General features: G+C 39.0%; 1 protein-coding gene across 1 annotated transcript; it reads left to right on the top strand.

Moving 5' to 3' along the window:
• On the top strand, window positions 1-22600 carry LOC138021353 (zinc finger CCCH domain-containing protein 18-like). The gene is given in 18 exon segments (XM_068868216.1): window positions 1-140; window positions 3929-4311; window positions 6281-6331; window positions 6434-6482; window positions 6598-6642; window positions 6884-6940; window positions 10780-10916; window positions 13113-13190; window positions 13575-13826; window positions 14265-14320; window positions 15385-16587; window positions 18952-19027; window positions 19173-19207; window positions 21498-21589; window positions 21592-21699; window positions 21702-21793; window positions 22101-22302; window positions 22305-22600. Coding segments are annotated over 17 exon segments (3054 nt in total). The 5' UTR covers window positions 1-140; window positions 3929-3933; the 3' UTR covers window positions 22448-22600.
• Window positions 22601-25669: the final 3069 nt, after the last annotated feature.

Below are 25669 nucleotides of genomic sequence, written 5' to 3'. Positions count from 1 at the left end.
ACTGTATCTGAAAAAGGCTAATGATTGCTTCTGTTCTATTTTGTTATCCCGTATTATTTAATAGATTGGGATATTTCTAAATATGTCTTGGTTTTAGGAGGAGTCATTTTGTTCCGTTTGTTCTGCGTGGACCCTATTTGGTAAGTTCCTAAAGATCGTGAACCCCAAAACATCTTCTTGTGCAATTATCGATCAATGTGATTGATTGTCAGGCACAGCTTTTGCTTGTTTTACTAAGTGAAGTGTAATTATTTGACCCTTTGCTTGCAGTGTGTTGGATTTTTTGATTATATGCGAGCAATGTTGTCGTAATCCTGTAATAATTATAGGATTCATGATTACGCATGTCATTGTTTATGTATGCTTTATTAGCGTATCACACGTTAGGAAAACCAATCAAATTTCTTAATAGGGAAATATGGTTTCTTTCTAAATTTTGCAGTGCTCTTGATATAATTTAAACACGTTTTTACTATTATGGAAGAAACTTTGTCTAATGTTTAATTTTTACCACTGTACTATTTAAGCAGTAGCTCTAGGGCTTTTTCTGTGTTTACATAGCCTAATCTGAACACTCAGGGGAGTTGGGAAAATTCAAGACAGTTATGCAAACCTGAGATGCAGTAGAGGTTTTGCTTAACTGTTGAGAATCCTCCCAACTCCCCCGAGTGTTTAGATGAGGCTAAGCAATCAAATTTGCCCCGGGCAAATTACGGAAATAATTATTATTATTATGCGATCTAAGTCATTAGATTGGTTTTACAGTACAGCTGGTTTTTGTGAGCACAAAATTGGGTCAAGATCTTAAACCCAATGAAATCAAGCTATCAGTTGTGAATCAGCAATGTGTTGTTTGTTATTTTAAATATGATCCGTGTGATGCAGGTAAGTTGGGTATAAAGTTTGACACCTTCACCAACGCATTGCTGAATATAAAAATTCAACAATTGGCCGACATGTTTTGGAAGTTCACGGTAGGAAAAATCTTTTGAAAGAGAACCTATTGAAGGTCTTAAGAAAGTGCCAGGGCAAATTTGTTTGCTTAGTCTGCTAAATGCTCTTCATTAAAAGTCTCAAGCCTAATTTGAATACCCAGACGGACTCCATACATGCCAAACGTTTTGTTTAATTTTTGTTGTTTCTTTCTTTTCCCATACAGGCTCCTTTAGGGAGCTTTTAGTATCTATAGATTGTAATTTCCAAACAAGTTTGACCTGATAAGTATTTTTTACCATGTTTAGATATGTTTTATCACAGTTTTTTATAGTTATAAGTGCTACACGGCCAACGTTTGTATAAACGTAACCTTTCCTTGTTTTTGTACATGTTCATTGCCGTGACTTTAACATCTTCAGTTCCCACGGCCTGTTCCCGTCTGACCTTGTAGCTCAGTCGGTAGAGCGGCGAAGATCTAACCCGAAGGTCGTGGGTTCAATTCCCACCCTGGTCAGAATTTTTCTCTGTCCTTGTGTGGGCCCATTCCTAACCCTAACCCTAACGCTCACATGGTTCATATGGGATGGAAAATCTAGCACTACACATTACACTCTATTCAGTTACATGTAACTCTGGTTAGTTACATAGATAATTAAATAATTGAGTTTTAAAAGATTTCAACCTAGGAGCAGACATAACAGAATTACAGCACCACATTTACTTATGTATAGGCCATGTTTATTTATACATTAGGATGTTAGTTATACCATGTGCAGGTTGCACCCCTTTTTTGCGCAAAGTTTATTTGCACTTAAATGAATTATGTGCAGCCAGTGCACACATGCAAATACAGTAATAGTACCAGATAATACCTTAATTGTGGCCGCTGATCTAGGGCTTGAAATTAACTTTTTTGCTTGGGTGCCAGCTGGCAACAAATGGGAAAAATTTGGTTGCCGCATCATAAATTTTGGTTGCCAACTTATTTAATATATGACTTACGTAAAAACATGATTTTAAATGTTACTTTACATACAAGGAAAGTCATAATTGTTAAATAGCAAGAAAAAAACAGCACAAGAAAGACCTTTAAAGCCACCTCTCTTGTTTTTGGCTTTTGTCTTTAATTTGGTGATGGTGTACCTTACGGTTATTTGAACAAAACGTTTTAAGTCCGTGTTTTCCATAGCAAGGCAAACTTGAGTCCTTTATCATCTTGCTTTTCACCTCTTCAAAACGTAGTTTCTTTATTCTCCTACAGCTTGCATAAGCAACTTACCTTTATTGCGAGTAAACGCAACGCTAAAATTGCTTGGCCTAGGCCCCCACACAACTGCAATGCTCGTAGGAGTCTCCAACCCGAATAAAATAAATGGAGCGCCTTGTATGGTTTCAGTAGCCTCTAGAATCAGAGGAACTTGTTTTCTTAAAGTACTTTTCCACCGATATTTATCTCCATTTATTAATCACCTTGTGTAGTCAATTTTGCAGGTGTCTGCTTTCTAACAGAAGGGACACCAGGGCTTTTTGAAGGTTCCATACAAATTTCAAAGTCATTATGCAATGTCCAGGTTCATTCTCAGTAATTATTATATTATCAATACCAAGCTAATTCTGAGGAGGTCCTTCGGTAATCTATGTTTTCAGCATTAACAACTGACGATGGATTTGAATTTTCAATTAACCTTCTGGCCAAATCTTCGTCTTCCGGCTGCAAAAACTCACGTAACCAGCAAGAAGCACACGGTGTTTAAGTGCGCCCATGATCCCATGAAGTCATGATTCATTTCGTATATCATTTATTCATTATGGCACCTAGTAAACGTGATGATTGAAGTATCAAAGTACATTTTGTGCTATTAATTAACAGTGTGTGAAACTAATTTCTTGTAGTATTTAGACATTATTTTAGTGGGAAAAGAAAGATGAGTCGTGTTCTTTTCATTATTTTAGTGGGAAAAGAAAGGTAAGTGGTGTTCTAGCTGCGAGTTCCGAATTATTTCATCATATAAAGATTCAAATACAGAAGTTGTCTACTGTTTATCCTGGGTTACCAGGCAAAACGTGATTTGCCAGCTGGTGACCAGTTCTCAAAATATAGTCACCAGCAATTTTTGGTCGAATTGGCGACCAGTGAGTCACAATTTCAAGCCCTGTGATCATGTTTGAGATCATTGCACACTCTGACCAAACCATATGAAAAGCTAATGATTTAGTCTATATTATACAGTTAATGCATGGTCCTGTTTTCCAGAGAGTCCTGGTGTTTCCTGAGACAAAGTCAAAAGGGAAAACACAACTTACTAATTTCCTTAGGGACCAGAGGTTGAGTGCTTTGTTATATTAATATCCAGACTTTCCTTTCAACCATCGCAGCTAAACAAAGAAAGACAGCATTATGAGAACGCAAGTCTTTATTCACACACCTGATGAATGGATAATATACAAATGTTTCAAAGTACACTTTTTAAACCTCAATAACGAATACAAAATCATTTCATTTGGAACTGTATTAATTGATGGTAACATATTTTATGCTCCAGAAAATGCACTGCCATAAAGGTTACAGTTTCCTGGCTATGAGATGCTAAATTCTGCATAATAACAGCGGAACCAACATGAGTGCATGCTGAAGATGCACATACATATATACATGTATATAACAATGACATTATTATCGATGGTGCAGTGGTGAAAGCACTCGCCTTCCACCAATATAGCCTGGGATCAATTCCTGTATTTGAGTCCATATGTGGGTTGAGTTTGTTGGTTCTCTGCCCCAAGAGGGTTTACCCTGGGTACTTCTGTTTTCTCCTTTACTCAAAAACCAACATTTGATTTGATTTGTTCTGTAGTCTCCCTAATTAGTAGAGCACTTGTGCTCGGCTAAATACAGTGTTACAGTGTATTACTATAATGTTATAGATCAATATTATTAAGATAATAGTAATTTAATTATTGTGAAGGTGTTGTAATTTTGTAATTTTTACAGGGCCAATGGACCCCCAATTGAGTGATGTCCTAGTTAAAAGTGATGACACCAGCAAAAGTGTTTCATCAAGTTGTGCAAGAGAAAATGTACCAGCTGAAAGGGTCCAGGGAGTATCACTGGACAGCAACAGCAGTAAGTCTGAATGGACAACTTCCACTGCAAGCATTCACTTGACTACAAAACTCAATGACAAAGCAGAGGTATTTGAAGAAGAGGAAGAAGGAGAACTTGATTATGAAGAGGATGAAGGAGAAATTGCTGCAGCTCAACAAGATAGAAATGGAATGAAAAGTGACGATGATGATAAAGAAGAAGGTGAATTAGAAGATGATGAACAGGAAGAGGGAGAAGAAGGAGAGATTCTTTCTGATGAAGATAACAAGGTAAAAGTAATTATTAGGAATGCACCATTTAGTATCAGGGAAAAAAAGGAAAAAGTCTTGCACAATTTTTCAGAGCCTGAGTTCAAACTGTGAATTACCCCATTCAACCCTGGTTGGTTTGTAATCCTTGTGGTCACAAGATTTGAAATCTTGGATCACTACATTCATTTGTCCAAGAATTGATGCCTTAAGGTGAAATTATCCAGTTAACTCAGTAATGCAAAGGCAAATCCAGTACACAACCATTTGCTTGGTATGCAGAGGAAGATCACAAAATTGCTGACATACATGCTAGTCTTCAATGGCCCCGCCTTCAAAAACCTTCAAAAAGCGAATTGGAGTTTTTGTTTAGTTCACTGCTCGAGTACCATATTTACCCGTGTATAATACGCACTCTCTCTGCACTACATGTCAAACAGCTCCGAAATCCTTTGTTTTAGATGCGCGTCATTCATTAGCATATCAACAACTTCCTCATGGCCTCTGAGTCAATAGCCCGTTCGGCCTTCGGCCTCATGGGCTATTGACTCAGAGCCCATTTGGGCTCAAGGAATAATTGTTAAATAACAGAAAGAAAACGTGGTATCAAATGTTCTCCCAATAGACAAAAAATTTTTCGAAACACAATGTGAACAAATGTAATCATACTGAAGTGAGTGTTCTCCTTTAAATATGAAGATACCAGACACCCTTTCATTTTAAAATACAAGTTGAAAATGTAATCACAGTGAGGTCAATGTTCTCTTTTAAAGGGTAAGGTTGTGAACATTCATAAACAGAAGAGACATTTTTAAAACAGAACTGTAACAATATAAAAATAGTGTATGACAATGGGTGATTGTCTTGAATTGTTTGCCTCAGAAGGCGAATTTGTTACCTCAACGGGCGATTGATTTTGTTCTGTGACCTCAGTGGCGGGCGATTGAACTGTCGAGCGAGCTTGACTTTCAAGTGCATTCAACTACATCCTGTCTCCTTCGATTAAAATTTGGTCAACTGTAGCAGTATCCCAGTGCTGCACAGGAAACGACTGTGCACACATAGCGCTGAAAAACTCATAAAGCAGCATTGCCTTCCCCTGGAAATTTCACTGAAACGTTTGTGACCTTGATGACTACTTCCAGCGATCGATAAAATTTCATGATAACACTGTTGAAAAAACTATAATTATGTAACTCGCCTACGATAAATCAGTGGGCAACCATGTGCACTGAGCATGCACAATTCGGAAACTACTGCCGCTGATCCACCGTACTGCAGCTACTCAAAATCATCGCCACGGAAAAAAATTAGAATCGACAGAGCTCACAGATTATAAAGCGCCCAGGCCCCACGCGGTCTGTCAAGAATAGTGTTGCTGCTTCTCTAAGGCTTTGCAGCAATTAAATGTCCTGATAAAGTCTAAGCAGCCCTATATTTCTCTTCTAATTCACCTTCAATTGTAGCTGTAGTCTTAATAATAATTATTATTAAAATGGTAATAGTAATTGGATTCGATTGAAGGAGAACGCATCCTAATTTTGTTCAGATTGGGTGATTGTGTGGTCTTGCCAAAAGGAATCGAGATTTTTCCTCTGTAAGGGACACCAAAATAGGTGCCCCAAAGATTCTTTTGTTGTTTGTTGATCTCAATCTGATGACAGTCTCTTGTTTTCACATGCTTAGTTTTCTAGCTTGGAACTCTATGGAAACACAGGCTAAGCAACTGTCAAATGCACTTCAGTAATGCGAGATACTTCATTTAATAGTTAAGAAAGTTGAGTTAAGTTGTAGCTCTGCGGACAAAGGAGAGCCGACTAACTCAAGAAAGGAAACGAAAACTAAAGGTTTTTTTGCCAGATGAAAGCTCCCCATTTTAAATTAAATTTTCTATGAATACTGCTCATAATCTTAATAATACTAATGATAACAATATTTATTTACTGCGTGTTATCATGTATCTCTCAATTTAATATGTACCTTTTTTCAGGCTACTAGAGACACAAAAACTCAAGAGAAGCATCATATACCAACTGTTGAGGTAAACATACTATGATTCAGGATTCTTGGGTTTTTCAACTGACATGGTAAAACATTGTTATTGGTAGCTCCTGAGCTTATTTCAATTTCTTTTTCTTGTTAGGCTGATGGCCCTGAGGAAGGAGAAGTTATTGAAGAAGGGGAGACCTCTGGTATGTAAGAATGGAATTATAATAGTACCTGGTGAACAAGAATTTGTTTACGGATAAGTCTATGTTGCTCCTAGATAAATCTGGCTTGAGGGAATTTCACTGTGTTCTTCTTTAGGTGGGTTGTCTTTGAGGAAAAAAGTCTGCAGATATTTCACATTTGGTGAGTACACGTTAAGCATTCTTTGGCAATTGAAAAAGGTTTTGAATTTTCCTCGTAAGTTTTTTTTTGAAAGTGTCAAAAGAGGAAGCACTGTTAATGATACAAAAAGGAAAATGCATGGTACAGTAGCAGATACATTGTTTCCAGGTAACCAGACAAAAATCAAAATAATGTTAAACTAATCAATACATAGGACACCATTTTGAGCCAAGATGATGTTGGAAAGTATTTGTTTTGTTAGGAGGATGCACTTGGGGAATGTCTTGCAGATTTCTTCATCCAGGCCTTAATGATAAAGGTATCACAGGTGTTTGAATTTCACTTCAGTTCATTACTCTTTGAGAACAACGTGGGGGACACAATACAACAGTACAGCCCAAAATAATGCACGCGCAAGAACTTCTTTTTGCGTCCGCAAGCCGGCAACTTCTTGCGGCTTCTTGTGCCACAATCCTACCAGCCGCAAGATCTTCTTTGCGGTTAGAAGTTGACACCGCAAGAACTTCTTTCTGTCAAAAAATCCTGACTGCAAGAACTTCTTTGCGGCAACATTTCAGAAAGAAGGTGATATACAAAACTCGCAACAAGACGGAATTTTTCAGGGCAATGCACGGTCGAATCTCGGGAGTTATACGTATCACATGTAAACAAACGTCACAATGATGTTGATTTTTTATTACGGTTGCACGAAGACTAGTCGCATGATAGCAATCAGAATAAATATCAGACAAAACCCTTTTGCTACCCAAAAATCCCAGTCAAAGAAATGTATATCAAGGTACACTGTAGTGATGAGAATGGCTTTTTCCATGCAAATTGTTTGTAGGACTGTCGCCGCGAATGTAGAGGAATTCATTGTTGTGAATTTCACATAAATGTGAAGCTAGAATTGCTGCTAGTTTACTTTTTTTTTTACGTTTTTTTACCCAGTTAGGACATTGGCGTCTCCCAGATTTTATACTAATCATTTCTAGTGGATAAAAGATACTTAGCAATGTAAATGTGGTTGTGTGAAGACAAGTTACAAGGGAAAACAACTCACTTCCAGTAGACCAATTCGGCTAACTCAATGTTGTACCCAATTCAAATCTCTCGGGGTTAAGATTCTTTGTTTGTTGAATTTGCATGACAATGAAGCATTCACATTTAAATGATATGGAAATTCTTCGAACAAAACGTTTTATTCCCAGAGGATTTGAATTGGGTACAACATTGAGTTAGCCAAATTGGTCTGTTATCGTCTGTGTCTCAAAAATGCGCGTGCTTAAGCTAAGTCACGCGAGACACTCAAAAATCTGCTGCCTTCATGTATATTTCCAATTATCTGGATATGATGTCGCTGGATGATTTTTTCCGCGTGAGAAATACCCTCATGCGACTAATCCGCTTAAATTAAGGTTGGTTCTGAATTCTACTCAGGTCGCCTTCACTGAGAAAAAATAAAATAAGCATGAATCAAGTTTGATGTGCCCTGGAGTCCCACAGAGGCAGATTCTGTAGGGCAATTTGATGGGAAACTTGTTGTTTTGACCTCTTCTGTATCCATTCCATCTTAACAAAGCCAAAAGAAAGGAAAAATTAAATACAAGTATTCCACGGCGAATTACGTGACAAAAGCGTGATCGACTTGTTTTCAGCGCAATGGTTGTTATCCAAATTGCAGGAACACAATTATTGTTATTGTTCGTCTTTTCCTGGTGATGTGCATTCTCTTTGAAAAATAATGATATCAAACAGGAATGAAACAAGCAAATTTCAAAGCGGCCTTATTAAATCTTTGCATTTATGTGCATTTCACATTTTCAGACATTCGCTCTCATCGCTTTCAATCTCACAGGTGACATTCTACAATGGGGTGACCCGAAAACACTGTCCCCCGGTCCATAGACCCCCATACGGGCCGGGTCCACGGACTGCCTTACGGACCGGTCCACGGACTACCCCTACGGACACCCTCTACGGACCACTCTGAAACAACATAGAAATGAAAATAAATAAAAACTAAAGATTTTACTTACCGGTTGTCGGGATAAACCACTCGTGTCACTCGTGTCGGCGAAATCTCAACTGTTACGCTTCGCAAATTTAACAGACTAAGGCTCAGGCTCTGGCGCAAAGTCTATTAATCACATATTGCCTCTTCCTTCGCTGTGGACCGGAATGCTTCTACAAAGACCAACAATAAATAAGTTCTATTTTCCATCCGCCATTTTGTTCAAATCATTCTCCCGCAGGTTTATGAACTTGTAGGCCCCGTCTCACAAATATCTTCCAAGTTCATTAGTTCCCTGTGGGATGTTAAAGAACCCACACACTATTCGAGAAGGGTAGGGGATAAAGTTCCTGGTGTTGTGGTTGTCCTCTGTGAGTATATGGGTGGGTGGGTATAGCAGGTCCACATCAGCTGAATAGCTGCAAAAACTTCAACCAACTTAAACGAATAAGTAACAAACAAACAAACAGCCCCTGACTTCACGATCTCTCTGTTCCGAAATAAATGGAGGAAGGAACTTAGATATTACACTTGTAATGTCCTTATACATGTAGATCACAAAGAACCTAATCGAAACAATAATCGAAACACTCTCCTAGTTCACACTGTTCCTACACACTCACTCATCCTATGCCCACACGGTCACCGGGTTCCCGCGCTGGAGAGATCCCGGATGTACCTACAAACACTACAACACTATCGGTCTTTTTCGAAGAACTTCGGTCAACAGCGAAGGAAAAGGCAATACCTGAGCCTTAGTCTGATTTGCAGAGCGTAACGGCTGAGATTTCGCCGACGCGAGTGGTCTATCCAGACAAAGTGTATAAACAAATTTTCAGTTGTTATTTATTTTACTTTATTTATTTTTATTTCTGTGTTGTTTTGGGATGGTCCGTAGAGGGGGTCCGTAGGGGTAGTCCGTAGACCGGTCCGTAAGGCAGTCTGTGGATCAGTTCTGTAGGGGAGTCCACGGACTGGGGGTCAGTGTTTTCGGGTCACCCTTATACAATGTAGTTCCCTTGATAAGTGTTTCTGAAAGGAGTTATAAATGCAGAAGCTTTTGTTTGTTATTTATTATTAGTATTGGTATGATACCACGAGTTTTCTGTTGCCGATGAAGATATCACACAACATTTGCTTACACATAACATTGCCACCTTCCCGGCATCATATGCAAATGGCTACACGTTCTTTCTAAAACATTCAAATGTTCATTCTTTAGAAGTGGTTTGTTATGCTTGCGAGCCTGCTTGTTGGTAGTTAATAACCCCTGACATCTAATTAAGTATTCGTCATGCGTAGCAAAATTGTAATTCATCTTAGTTTAGGTCAAATAATCAAATCACGCAAAAGATTTTCCATTTGTTTTCTACTTAGCTTTAATTTTTTTTGCAACTGTTATGCATATCATTACTGCCCAATTCTGCTCAAAAACCCTTTATTCTTCTGGCAGAATGGTCGCCTCAAAAATCACTTATTCTGCTCGTAATTCGGCCAGAAGAATTTATCCAAGCCTGCTGCTGAGTCACCATTGAAGTGAACAAAATTGATTTTTGTTTTGCTAGTTAAGCACCGAAAAGCAAAGATAACACATACGTTTACAAGTGTTAAAGAATTTGACGTTGTTTCCTTTAATTGCTACTATGATAAAAAAAAGCACTTCTTTTTTTTCTTCAGATTTTGAAAGTGTGATTGCTTAAAACTTGACTGGCAAAATTTTGAGCTTTGATTTTTATCCAATGCACTTTGGAGTGTAAGTTTTGGATTTCGTGGTCCGCCATTACATAAATTGACTAACATTGATACTCTGAGCAGTGAAAGATCTCACCTGTACTTACATGCACACTGCAACTGGCCATTTGCAATTTACTTTTGAACTCTTTTCAATTCTCTGAGGGTGTTCAATTACAAAAGCTAAATATCTGTAGGAAAGGACATACAGGGTGTACAATTATGAGCGCATCACTCTGTTCCAGAAATTAGTGAAAAATTTCTACAAGTCTTCAACCTGTAATGACCAGCTGAGAAACAACTACATGTAGATGACGAAAGAAAGTACTGTAGATAAGAACACTGTCATTTGCAAAAGGTTAGTTAAAGCCAGACAGATGATAATGATTTTTATGTTTGTGTGTGACTGACAGGTGCCTATCAGATGCTTCCCATCCCTGGTCAGTATCCCAGTCCATTTCCAAAACCACCAGTTATTCCTCCAGTCCCAGCTGAGGCTATTGTTCAAGGTCCTGTGATGACATCATATCAAGACCACGAGGAGCAGGTGGTGGGTATTCACAGATTTTTTCACAGTTGTAACGTAAAGACACTTTGCACACTATCACCATCATACCTACTTACATATCGAATGTTAAAACGTCTTGAATCTTTAAAAATAGCTGGTGTACATTAACACTTACATGCTAGTGTTTAATAAGTCATATACAGTATTCTCGTCAGATCTGTATCACGTTTACAAACTCAAGGCAAAGCCGAGAGTTTGTACATGTGACACAGATCTGCCACTTATATTGTATGTATGACTTGTAGATTTTGTTTGTCAACAAGGTTGACATGGTTTAATGCAACTCTGGTTTGAAGGATAATGATTGTAACTTTCAAGTTATGGTTCAAGACTCTGGTGTCTTTATGAGGAGAGAAATGCAGTGCATGGCGTTAATTACCAAGACTTTGGCTTAAGATGGAAATACCAAAGCATCTCTACACAGAAAGATTGTTTGCTCAAATTATTATCAATACTAACAAAGGCTTGAAAAATGATGAACTTGCATTTTAAACGCAGTTAAGGATAAACCTACAAAGATTCATAAAACTAAAATCTGCGATTACTCTCGGTTTTCAACAACCCGTTTCAATGATGATCTCTCTCAACAACAAATGCCTTTTTTCTTGTGGTGTCTTTATAGACTTAAAAAGGAATTCGACACGGCACGGTAGATCATGCAATCTTTCTTACTTGACAAACTAAATCATTATGGATTTCGTGGCATATTATATTTAAATGATTCTTATCCTATCTGCAAGGCTAAACACAAAGCACACAAATTGGTCCGTATATCTCTGAAAAAGCTGTAACACCTTGCGGTGTCCCACAAGGATCTGTATTAGGCCCATTGTTACTTTTATTATGTATTAATGATATTTGCAGCTGCTCAGATAAGCGCAACTTTATCTTTTCTCTGATTATACTGCTATTTTGTACGCCGATAAAAACATTTGCGGAATGTCTTGCAGATTTCTTTATCCAGGCCTTAATGATAAGTACTGTTATTCTTTATTTATTGTAGACTCATCCCTCCTTTGTATGTGTGTGTATGTATAGAATTAGTATAATTTCATAGGCGTTTTTTTTTTCAAAATGGCCACAAGCCATTTTCTTGAAGTGACAAATACCGGTAATCAAACAATCACCAATGTAATTATACTAAAACAATTGTTCACCTCAGGCTCGGTTGATATCGGTGAATAAAATCCTCGCCTTTGGCCCGTGATTGTTAAATATTTCTGCGTATAAGTATACATAGATTACATAGATTTAAGTAAATAATAATAATAATAATAATTTTGATCGTTACACATCAACTAACAGGCCCGCCTAGATTAGCTCTACATGTAGCTACCTAGGAAAATAAAGATTGTTGTTGTTGCTGTTGTTGTTATTTGCAAATGCTTGTTGCAAGCATCTTCCACTTAATGCATGTAAACATTTTCTGTTGGGCTGTACACAGTCTAGTTTTGAATCCCAGCAGGTGATGGTACTAATAATAATAATATATATTTTTTTATCATTATTATTTGATTGTCTTAGCAAAAGGTTATCACAGTTAAAGTGGTACTACATGTATGATCAAAAAATCTAATCTTTTTTTCTTTGGGTTTCAAAACTATGTTAGTGACCCAAGTTTTAAGCCTTAATTTCAAACAGACACGTTTTTATTTTAACTGGAATTTTCCTACTCAATGGTCCGCCATTATTATCGCGTTTGCACGCGACTGAATTAACATACAGCTCTGGAGTTTCAGGCTTTCAGATTTTTAAACTCGTGTTTTGCATACATAACAAACTGCTCTTTAGGTAGTGAGTGAATGACGCCACTTTTCCCTAGATCTAACCCTCTGAGGTCCAGTCGGTCAGTTTTGAACGTGAGTAATGGCGGACCATGAAATCCAAAACTTGGACTCAAAGTAAACAGCCTTTGGATAAAATTGCAAGGCAGGTGTTAAGCAAACACAGTTTCAAAATCTGAGGGAAAAACTGGAGCGATATTTTGATCATAGTACCACCTTAAGAAACCAAGTGAAACATTTGCAAATTAACTCAGTGACTTCATTTTCAGTTTTCTTTTCATTTATTTAAGTTCCCTCCTTAACTTCGATCATTTTTCATTTACTCATGCAGAAAATAGTTTCTTTTTAACACCATGTGATTATTATATATTCCAATTGTTTGACCTTGCTTCAGGATGAGATTGTGCCCGAGCTTCCAGCTGCTGCCAAGAAAGAAACAGCTTGGGAAAGAGGATTAAAACTGGCTAAAGAAGTAAGAAGTGCAGTGTACATTCCTGTGTTTTACATTAAAAAAAGAGACTTTGACATTTTACATTCCAATAACTTATGTCTTCGTTTTGGACGGCGAAGCATTAGGTAGAAATTTGCACCTACGGGTGCTTGTTGTCCTAAGGCTGCGACTGTTACAGTAAAAGGGTTATTTGCAATGCAATGGTTGATGTACTAATTGTAGAAGTTGTCTTCTACAGTAGTTAACATAGAGGGCGGGGCAGCTGACTGGTGACCCCACCCCCTTCCCCAAGGTATGCTTCTTCAACTAATGCCCCACTCTCTAGACTCTGCAAAGATTTCATTTAATCATACCAAGCTACACATTGCATCTCCCAAAAGTCTGTTGTCATTTCCTGTTTATCAGATAAAGAAAGCAGCGCAGAAGCGCAAAGAGGAAGACGCGGATTTTGAGGAGAAACGTATGGTGCTGGGTATCACAGCTGAGGACAATGAGGATGAAAATGATAAAGAAAACTTAACTCGACGACGAGAGATGTTGCGCAATAGGGTGGAGAAGGAGTTAATAGTTGATGAGGATGATGCGAGGTATCGCAGAGGAGGAGATATTGTTTCGCGATGGAGGGACAAACGACCAACCTCGCCCATGCACTACAAGGTCAGTCAAGACATTGATAACGCATTGACATACGTACGTTGTAGTAGAGAGCAGTGCGTTCGTTTGTAAGCACCTGTCACATTAGAAGTAGGATAGGAAACAAGAAACGACTGACAGCCAATGTGTTATGTTTGGGTGGGTGATCTTCAGATGTCGTCATGTTTTGCACGGAATTTTCTGCCAGGAGAATTTTTAAGAAAACCTGGCTCGGGTTACGTAACCAGAAGACTTACTGTCCCTTTAATGTGCGTCCCTCAAGCTATGGTTGATAGACTTCTTGTTCCCATACGGCATGCACCGTTTTGAACTTTGATAGTACATAACTTGTTACAGTCATTTCCATAAATTGTAACAAGATTACCGTGGAATTTTGTCATTATACCATTTCGTTATTTATGAGAGCTTCTTGTTCTTTCTTTCTCCCATGTTTCGGTCTAGGATCGGGACAGGCGGAAAAGAAGAGGAAATCGATCACCATCTTCCTCGCCTGAAAGGTAACCTTAGGTAAAGCGTAAAATCTGCCAAATAATTTGGCTATAAAACTTCGTGTGCGATAGGAGTTACATGTATTTCCGAAGAAAGGTGTATTAAAGTAGCTTGTAGCCGGAGAAAACTTGCATGAAAGGTAAGATAAAGCTTTTTAATTCATGAAATTTCAGACCTTATGGAAAGATGCAACAGCCCATAACAGCAGCAATAACAACAACAACTACTCGTGTATCATTATTAATAACTCCTGGGTATAATTAACAAATAGTAAACAGTTCAGCGTTTACCATCAAGCTAAGGTTACACGTGCAGGGATGGCGCAGTGGTGAGAGCATTCGCCTCACACCAATGTGGCGCGGGTTTGATTCCCAGATCCGGCGTCATGTGTGAGTTTGTTGGTTCTCTACGCTGCTCCGAGAGGTTTTTCTCCTGGAAGTCCGGTTTGCACGTATTAATTTGATTTGATTTCATTTGTGCAACACCACACAAGCTATTCAGCTTTAAACAATATCGTGTGAAAATAAATTATTATTATTATTATTATTATTATTATATTATTATTATTATTATTATTATTATTATTATTATTATTATTATTATTAAGTAAAAATAGAAAGTGAATGGTTCATTGATATATGTTCACGTTGTCGTCAAAACCTAAAATTTGGGAATTTCTCGTTGTTGCTTTGTCCGGAGCGGTAAATAAATGAACGGAAAGTTTTTCTTTTTTTTAACCAATCATATTGTGGTTTTGTACGAGACTAAGTCGAGGGCATAGCAAACCAACACAAAAGATGGTACTGAAGATAGAAGAAACATTTATTTATGAACTAACTATTCAATTTTCAGTAGGACCGGAGTAGTATCATGATGATGTTTTGAACTTCTGGAAATAGAAGCGTGAAAACATAATTATTTCTGTGAAAGTCACTTTACTTTATTACGTATCTTTTAAAGCGTTTTTAATCCAGTCAGTTGGTTGTTATCCTGACTCAGTAATAAACAGGAGAAGCTGATGAAAAACATTTGAAAGACAGGGCGTTGATTTGTTGATGTTTTGTATCCTCAGAGATCGGCGGAATAGGCGAAGGACTGGAGACAGTGAAAAAGTCAAGACAAGAACCAAGGACACAACGAGAGAGCGAGACAAAGAACGGAGCAAAAAAACTGCAGCAGCTAAAGAAACAGCCACGGACGGAAAACCAGGGGAAAAGGTTAAAAAGCAAAAGGAACAGAATGCTGCTGAAGAAAACCAAGCAACTGGGGAAAGTAAACAGGAGACTGCAGTTACGGAAGTGAAAGCCACAAAGGAGGAAGAACAAATGAATACAGATGTAAAACAACAGCAACAAGAACAAGAACAACAACAACAACAACAACAACAACAGCAGCGTCAAGAAACGAATCTGGAACAGAGAAAGACTGAGCCAGATGATAGAAGAAAGATTAAAGTACCGGAAAAAGGGGAGAGCACTGATGTAAAACGAACTAAGGAAACTGACAAGAAAGTAGAATTAATTGGCGGTGGAGCTGAAGAAAAGGACAAATTGAAAACAAAAGTATTGGGTATCTCAAGTTCAAGGTTACCGAACGACGAATGGATAGATCCATGGCAAAGAACAACTTCTCCCAAGCGACATTCAGTGTCATCAGCCAGCTCAAGGAGCCGCTCATCCTCGTCTTCGTCAGATTCGTCTCGCTCTTCACGGTCACGTTCACATTCGGGATCCGAGTCACGCTCCACATCACATTCTGCTTCTCGTTCTCGGTCACGTTCTGCTTCGCATACGCCTTCCAGGTCTCCGTCGCGGTCGCACTCTAGATCTCGATCAAAAACACGTTCCAGATCTGGTTCGGTTTCTTCAGCGAGTGAGCATTCAAGCTCATCAAGCAGTAAAAGTGCCGCAGTGGAGGTGAAACCTGGTGTGGGATGGGAGGAGAAAAACGAAAAACAAGCGTCACACGATTCGTCTGATTCAGAATCCGGATCTGAATCAGAATCCAATCCATCAATATCGAAATCTAAATCCAAATCCAAATCGCCTGATCCGGTTCCTAAAAGCCCTGTTAAACCAAAACCCACTCCTGACAAAGGGCCTCGAACCCCGCCAAAGGAATCCACATTGACTCGCAATGTCAAGGATGTTAAGGATAGAAAAAATCGCTTTGAGTATGGAAGAAGAGAAAGAATCGAGAAAGGGCGGCCAATGCGGCAAGCTGCTTCATGGAATAGGCGCCTGGAAGGATCAAGGCTTACAGATGATCACAACAGGTGTGTAACTGGCCAAACCCCTTCTCAGTAGGGAAATCTAACCTTAACATTTACATTTTTCGCCTCACTAGCTCAGTTAAGGCTGTCTTTTTCTAATCAGTTAGCCGAGAATAAAGTACTAAATATTGAAAGTGCATTGCGTAATGAGCTATCTCTGAAAATTTTAACGCGATATACCCGATAATCTCTGAGCAACGATGGTTTGAAAATTCAAACACCCACCCAAGAATTTATCAGTGTTTGATGGCTAATACTGGCTCGTTGGAGTGAGTTTCAATCGAGTGTCTAAAACCAAAACCAAAGTTATTACTTTGGCCAATCAAAAAGGACGGAGACAATCTGGTAAACCAATTAAAACTCTAAGGGCCGATTTACACGGTGCGATTTTTTGTCGCATGCGACAAGCTCACGACAGGCCTAAGACATGACTTACGATTGTCGTAGCGTTTTAACATGTAAAACATTTAGGGCCGATTTACACGATACGATTTTGTCGCATGCGACAAGCTCACGACAGGCCTACGACATTTAAAACATGTTTTAAAATGCTACGACATTTTTTCTGAAGTACACAACAATCGTAAATCATGTCGTGGGCCTGTCGTAAGCCGTTGACGCATGCGACAAAGTCGTACCGTGTAAATCGGCCCTTAAAATGCTACGACATTTTCCTGACGTACACAACAATCGTAACTCATGTCGTGGGCCTGTCGTGAGCCATTGTCGCATGCGACAAAAATCGTACCGTGTAAATCGGCCCTAACTAATTGCACGTAGCCGACACAGGGCGCGGAAGATTGTGCACGCGCGAGCCACGATTGGTTTTGGTGTCACTTCTGATTGGTTGAAAAAGTGGTGCGAGAACTTTGAACCAATCACTGAGTGAAGTAATGCAAAACTAAAGTAATTCGCTAATTACTTTCGACACTCAACTGAAAACCGCTCTATCAAAGGCAAAAGGCTTAAAATTGGTGATTTAACCAAGTTAACAAGGTTTTATCTTTTGAAGTCGATTTGTAAATAGCATGATGGTTTCTGTGAGGAAACTCATATGTGAATGGCACAAAAAGTTAACAATGGCGTTGGCTAAAATTCCCTTATAAACAGTGCAGCCGTGGCGTAGGTCATCGCCTTTACCGACTCTATCGCTTTCTTTGAATTTTCACAATCCTGTTACACTGAACATAATGACTCGATTGTGGTGAGATTAATCTAAGACAAAAGGTAAAAGCCTTAAAACAAACTTCATGCAGTTTGTTGACAAAATCTTTCCTCGAGAATCGGTCGACAACGTATTGTTGGCTGCGTTATAAATATAAGTATCGTAGTCTTCTCGTGCAGTACGGGATTCTGAGGTACTCGTGGTGTTTTGAAAGTTCTCAACTTCAAAGACCACGTTCAATTTTCGAGAACTTTAAAAATATCATCATTCGCACAATTAATTCCGGATTGTATGAGAAGAACGTGAGATTTCCCATGCAAATAGGGGAGAAAAATGCAACTTTACGATCCCCTCCAATATTTACCACAACTTGTATTGAGGAATGTTCTTGTACATGACCTGGCCTTATGGTTTGATGATTAAGCATTTTGTTGTGATATTAGAGTAGGAACCCCATAAGTGGGACAACATTCGTTCTTTTGCACACACGATCTAACGAGTTGAACGAAAGGATTGGGCCCTCCACCTGCACAAGAGAATATGAATTGTTAGATCTTTTTTGCAAAAGTGCGCTTCGCAAACGTTGATTCCTGTCATCTGCCTCACGGATTGGTACCCAAATTGTACTTGACTGCCTCCCATCACAAGTAGCCAATTTTAATGGAACTACTGGACATAATAAAATTGCTCCCTTTAGTTTTCTTCTGTTGACCTTCCTCGCTTTTGCCTTATACAGTAAAATCTTTCTTATGTTTATGTACGGCGTTAAAAGATGTTGGCCTATGAGAAGTATCCGCGTTATATGAACGATTTTAGGTGCTGTAAATTTAAGAGAAGAAATCTCTGGACATCGGAGAGATTTAGCGTAGCCTTTAGGTGAAACGGCAAAAGGAGGCTACTGTTTGTTGCAAAAGCGTGAAGATTCTCAAATTGTAACGTGTCTTCGTCTTTTGAGACGTTGCTCGATGGGCCAAGAAATGAACTCAAATCAAGCAACGGTTTCTGTTATTCTTGAGAAAGCACAAATAGCCGTGGACGCGAGGCTAAATCTCTCGATTACTTTACACATGTAATGTCCGCTTAAGAAAAGCTTTCCCTCACAGGGTGTAGCGGAATCATGTTTAGTTTGAAATGAAAACATTGTTGAAAATATCCTCCGTGATAATTTATGATGTCTCTTGTTTGTTTTGTTTGTCGAGTAGAGATCGAGATTATCATTCCCGGACAAGGAAGAATCTGGATCGACGCAGAAGATCACGCTCACCGGCACGAGCTAGGGTACGTTTGCTCTCGTCGGTGATATGCGACCAGTAAACCTCAAAAATTAATGGGCAATACTTAACGAAAATCTTCATCAAATCTATTTTATTTGTTCCTGCATTGTTTGAACTTTTGTTATAGCTCTTTTTTGTTCTTTTCGCAGAATGGTGATCGTCGGCGCCTCGACGAAGGAAGAACGTAAGTCGCTAAAATCTGAAATTATTGACCAGGGCCCACTGAGTTGTTCAAAAGCCGATTAACGCTAATCCCAGGTTTAAAATTAAGCAAGGAGTTTTATTTCTCTATTCCCAAATGCTGTGCAACGCTGATATTCAGCAGAACTTTACATTAGAGAAGTCAATCTTGAAAAACAAGTAAACAAAAGAAACTTTCACCAAAAAGTTGAAAGCATGAAACAAAAGTTTACGCTAATCCTGGATTAAGTTAATCGGCTTTCGAACAACCGGGCCCAGTTATCCAAAGACCGATTAACACTACCCCGCTTACCCAGTACAAACCAAGACTTGAGTTTTGCCTGTCAATCTTGTGTTATTTGCCACCTTCAAGGACGGCAGCAGTAGCACCGTACTATACATAACGGCTATCTAACTTTTGAAACTATCCTGTTATGAAGGGTTCTTTGTGTTGCTCTTTGAGGCGTTTTTGTAAAAAAATTCTTGAAATCTTTCCTTTTTGTGGTAGTTCACTGTAATTGCACTACACAATATGTCACCGGGTTGTGTAAGGAGTGTCCGTGGTGCCAATAGGCCCGCACCGCGTGCATAAATCACGAAAATAAAGAGGTCTGTGGGAAGCGTGCTGAGTTTCAACAAAATGAGCCCCAAAATCGGCAAGAATTTGTGACGCTGATGAATAATAAAGCAGCAGCTATTTCCAAAACGATAGAATTACCTGGTGATAAATAACCTCGTCTTGGAGAGTAAATTTTTGATTTTGCAGAAACAAATGTCACCCTTAAGAGTTAAGCGATTGTGATCTTTGTGTTGAATTCGCATATTTCTTGTCAAACTTTGTAATACTTGAAAGAAAAAAAAGAAAAACATAAACCCGGTGTCTTGTCGTCATTTTGACACAGTTGTATCCTTTGTTTCGTAAGTAAACACGCAAGTAACTTGATCACGGCGCTCGCTGAATTTGATGTCACTTTCGATTCTGCGATTTACTTGTGCAGCCAAAAGTACAATAGAAAAATTGAACATAGCAAAAATCTTTTAAATTGTTTTTTCGCTCATGATAACTTTTTGATTCGCCGTTCAAAATTTATGTTGTTTTTGTTGCTAATGGCAAAATATTTTATTCTCGATTGGCACTTCCTGAAAACTTCCTCCTGCTCTTCCTAAAACTGTGTATCGATATTTATTTACTTTTGCACCAATATTGTTTTGCATAAAGCAGTCTAACAAAATCCCTACCGTGCTTAGTTCGCATTTTTGAGAGTTAAACTATAGAATTTTCGGTCCTATGTTTCTGGCATGAAGTGGTATATTTTTTAGGTCTCCCATCCAGATACTAACCCCGCCGGAAAGGAATTAACTTCAGTGAACTTTTGTATTAGAAAGCTGTCAGACTCTCAGAGTGCACGCTTAAACTTGTTTTAAATAAGAAGTTGTAAGGGAACTTGAAAATGACCAACATGTCAGCCTCGAAACCAATGTTATCGGTGGCTAGCGTTGGATGTTTACCTCGCGCTTCGCGGCTCGGTGAATAGTTGTTTTAAAACTATTAGAGCAAAGACAACTTGAATCTGCTGGAAGACAAAACGCAGCTCAGTTGACAATATGGAATAAAGCGCTGTTACTGCACTATCACACGTACGCAATGCGTGCCAAATTTTTTTTTTTATAACATTTCCTTCCACTAATTACACTGTAATACTTTCGTTACGGCGTTCACACCAAGAGGAGCCACGTTTTTGAGACGCAGACATAAACCGAAAGTGAACATTTCGCATGCGAGGAAAGTAGTATCTCCCAGAGTTTTAAAGTAATCATCTCTAATGAAATGTGATTGTGTGGATACAAGTTGAAAGGGCTACAGCTCGCTTACGGTTGCCGCCCCTTTGTCAAAAACGGACTAACAACACCACCAAGCCACATCAGAAACATACAAAAGGACTGAATTGCAAAATAAAAAAGATACATATCTTCCTGCGTAAAGAAACTTTGTTACCTTTTTTCTACATCAGTGCATTGCACCAAAAGAGCGAAATTTCTGCTAAAAATCTATGATTTAGAAAAAAAAAAGGGAAACAAGTTCAATGTTGTATTTTCTCGTAAGCTTATATCTTGGAGAAACATAGCATCTTCCTTCGATTTGCATTTATATAGATGATAATTGAGTGTAGTTGAACTTTTTTTACCAGACTTTCTTGGGTATATCTTTCCCCGAACAAAATTTCCGGCAATCCTGAAATTGATTTTTATTAAGACTTTCAATGATGTCTTTTTTTTTTAATCTTTGCTTTCAGTCGGGAACGTTCTTCAAGTGCTGATAGTATGGAACATGCGTTGGCCCGACCAAGTTCTCCTCGTCCTACACGAGAGCGTGGTGGACTGCGCCGCGTTCTGGAGTGTCATCAAGCGATACTGAAAGTGCAAGCAGTGACTCGGAGAGTGAATCAGAGGAAGAAGAAGAAGAAGATCGAAACCTGGTCAGAACTCGCCGGGCAGGGCTGAGACTGACCAAGTCAAGCGCAATATACCATTATCAAGCGGGAACATCAGATACACCGGTCATAAAGATATAAAACTTACTTTGAATAAGGTATGTAAATATTTTATTATGCATAAGTTCTAACTTAGCAAAGTTACCAAGCTACATACCTTGGCTCCCACCAAAAGAGCGGCTGAATGTATTGGCAGGTAGGCAGGCCGTCTTCTTTCTGTGACTGCTTTGAGCAGACGTCTTCAAAGTTCCTTTCGTCTAGATTTCAGAACCAGAAATTTTTGGTTGTTATACGACGTGTGTGAAGAACGACAACGATAATAAAGTAAATATTTTTTTCAAGCAGTGCGGTTTGGTTTTGTTATGTCTTGAGACAAACCTGAGATCGTGCATAATTATTTTATAGTCTGTATCAAGGCCTGACAGAGAAGAGACAAAGCCACCTTCCCATCATCCCCCACAGGAAAGAACAGAAGCCAGCAGTAGCAGTGAAAAACAAGTGGTTGCAAAGAAACGTACACGTGATTCATCCCCAGTCCTTGAGGCTTCAAACCTTGCAAGGGACGTGGTTTCGTCATCAGTCCCTGCGCAAACGCCAACAAAAAACGATAAAGGTCTGCAGATTCACAAGTTGACACTGCTACATCCGGGAAAGCAAATACCGCAAACACTTCCTCCAGGAGAGAAGAACTACTCCGTGAACTTAAAGCTGTCGAAGACGCCATCGCCAGAAAACGAGCAAGAATCGAATAAAAATAAGAATAAATATTTGTACAAGCAGAGCCTACCACACATGTTTGGACGATTTACAGATTTTATCTTAAATGTACAGCCAATAATTCTTAATCATCGCATTTTCTTCCGTCGTTTAATGTAATAAACGCATTAAAACTCTAAAAATGCATAGAAGACGTTTCCTGTCAGTGATCGCTTGTCTTTTGTACGTTATTCATATTGATTACCTAACCCTAATCAGTGTCCGTCGCAGTTTGAGTGGCACAAGCCTCTACGCAAATCGGTTGTTACAAGCCTGATTGAATATATGTCTTCCATATACAGTGAAAGCGTGGAACCTGTGTCTGTAGCATACATCGTGTCGCTTGCTTTCGTCAAAAACTCTGTTCATTTGTCCAGTCGTCGTTAGTGGGGAAAAGCAAGATAAATTAACAGGCGCTTCGAGTCATTTGATTGTTGGACGATGTGATGAATAAAGTATGCTTAGGTTTTTTTCCTTACAGTAAATAACCCGTTTGCCCTGACGGACTGAGTGTGATTTGTACAGGGCGGTCCTATAAGGCGAACTACAAGAGGCCATTTCCGAGTTTATATCTGCCTCCTGTTCAAAGCGAGTCTAAGTGCGAAGTTTTTGTGATAGTAATTAGTTCTACTTTAGCTATAAATGAAAACTATTTTTCTTACTAAAAACTTTGTCAATTAAACTCGCTTTAAAGAGCGGGCAGACATGAACTCGGAAATGGCTTATTAGAATGCTTCGTGCTATCTTTCATGATGTGCACTCTCGAGTTCCTTGCTCAGTCCCACCCCTCCTTCCCTCCCTATGCCAATACTTGATGGATTGAGAATCCCTATTATTCAGTGTAACTGCTTGTTTTATTTGTGTTGGAAAGCAAAAAAGGGGGTAAGGATGTGGGGGGTCACATGGCATGGTTTTTAGACCGAAAAATTTGCTCGACACTCCAGTCGTTTTATATAACCACACCACGTAATGCATGGAAGAGAAGGTTGTAAAATGGTCCTTTGGTCCATTTCATGTGCTTTTAGAATTTTCGGCAGTCAATTTGTTTTCCTTGACATTGGCTCCAGCTTGTTGATGCGTAAAATGATGCAATGTGTTACGTTCTCCTTGATTTCTGAAAAGTTGATATTAAATGACCGCAGGGGCAAATGAGATGCTAAAGCCATATTTTCCGCTCTCTTAGGGCTTGGTTTCAGTGACCACGAAAGCTTAAACACAAAACAAAATTCCCTAATTAACGACAAGTTAATGTGTCTGCGTCGTTTGAGTATTAAACCAGCCTTTAGAGGCAAAGAAAAAAGTTATGATAGGTTACTTGAATAAAATGGTGTCGTGTCCTTTGTACTTGCATTCTGAGCCAGTCCCCAGGGATACGGCAAGAGCTCTTCACTGGCTCCTTTAAGTTACAGTTCACTTGTAAATTCCACGGTTTGTGTTCTCTTGTTCCGGTTCACAAACGAGCGCTTTAATGTGTAAAAATATAAAACCAGCTTTTCGAACCTTTCAAATACCTATGCAAAATTTCCACATTCAGTTTCCTTGAAAAAGCTTAAAAGTGGACTTTTCCTTTTTGTCAGGAAATTCGACTTCTCATTTGCATTTAAGATCAGTCTAAAGTTGTCGTCGGTACGTTTTCCGCCTGATATTTATCCTCCTTGTTGTTTATATCGGTTAATCCATTGACGCACAGCACAGTTCTTTTCACGTATTAACTGAAATTACTTTTTCGTTTGTGTATGCCGGATTTCATTCGGTTTTCTTGTTACAGGTATGCCTGATAATTTTTGCTGATGATCAGTTCAGTAGTGACGCTTTAGTTAAACAACTAATTGCAGGTGATGATAGAGTCCAGATGGTCTCGATTCGTCAATGTGTATTTCTTCTCCTTGGCCTTTTTCTTGGCTTTATATCACCTTGTTTGTGAGACAGAATCAATGCCGTTTGATTTATGCAAGTCACATCCGACCAAGACTTTAACCAAAGAACTTGGAAACCGTAATTGCTTATTTGTTGGTGTTATGACCGCCGAACAGTTAGTGCAGACTCGAGCTAAAGGTGGCCAGTGTACGCTACATGTGGGAAAAGAATGGGTGTCCAGGAAAACATAACGTTCTTTTCAAGCGGTTGAGAACTGGCAAAAGGCTCGGTTTGCCCGTTTGTAATTAGATCTACCTGATGTTGATCATGATGACGTAATCCACCGCTACCAGGAAGTCTTTGATGATTAGTAACATACATGCACGACTTCCAATCATCGTGATGCACTACGAGTGGTTTTATGCGACGCAGATGAACGGATGTTTGTCTACGTCCGAAACGACAGAATTGGTTCGCTTCTGTACGTTCGCTAAAACAGTTGCCGATGATGTTCATCTCGGACACGCAGGTGTTTGGGAGCAAAGGAGGAACTTGGAAATGCTCCTCCCTAAATCCCGGTGGAGGCAACTATTGTATAGGTGGACCGGGGGTGATATTAAGCCGAAGTGTTTTAAAAAAGGTTCACCCTCATTGTGGAACATTGTTAAAAACAGCACCACAGAACAAACACACGGGAGGTTGTTGAAGTTTGGGGACGATGCATTCACTTTACTGCTGAGAGTCAGTGCACCTGTGGGGCTTACGATGGTAGGGAACACAAAAATGTAATGTTTTGTCCTAAGATATGGCCTTACCATTACTTTTTGTACAAATCGTTTTGCTGCGGCCATGTGAATTAAAGGGCTCATTTGGATTTAATGTGTATTCACGGCTTAATTTGGAAAACGTGAGCTTTGTGCAACTTTACAACTTTGTCGTTACATATCACTCAAGTTTTAGAAATGCTGCCGCTAGGTTTGCGTGGATAGAGGGAAGGAGACTGGTTTATTGACGATCCTCAATATAAAGCCGACTCGCTAGAACTGTCGCTGCAAATTTCGGCCAAACACCGATTTGTTTACGCTTTCGGTCCAAATCAACAAACGAAAATTTATCATAAAGGTGTCTTGGCTGATAAACAAATTGTGAGAAGCAGAACTTGGTAAAACTAGCTATAGACTGCCAGCCCAAATTCCCATTAGGCCGTTTATAAATTTAGTCGCTTGATTAATCACCGAAATGTTAGCAATAGACAAAACTCAAGTTCTTGTTTTGGGAAAAAAGGGACCCGCATTCCTTGTAATTTTGGTTCAAATATTGAAAATTTAAACCAAACTTTCGCTAACATTACCTGGTACGTT

Source organism: Montipora capricornis, chromosome 10 (assembly GCF_036669925.1).
Source record: "Montipora capricornis isolate CH-2021 chromosome 10, ASM3666992v2, whole genome shotgun sequence".
Taxonomy (NCBI): domain Eukaryota; kingdom Metazoa; phylum Cnidaria; class Anthozoa; order Scleractinia; family Acroporidae; genus Montipora; species Montipora capricornis.
The sequence above is the reverse complement of the archived record's forward strand: the minus strand, read 5'-3'. Positions and strand labels throughout refer to the sequence as shown.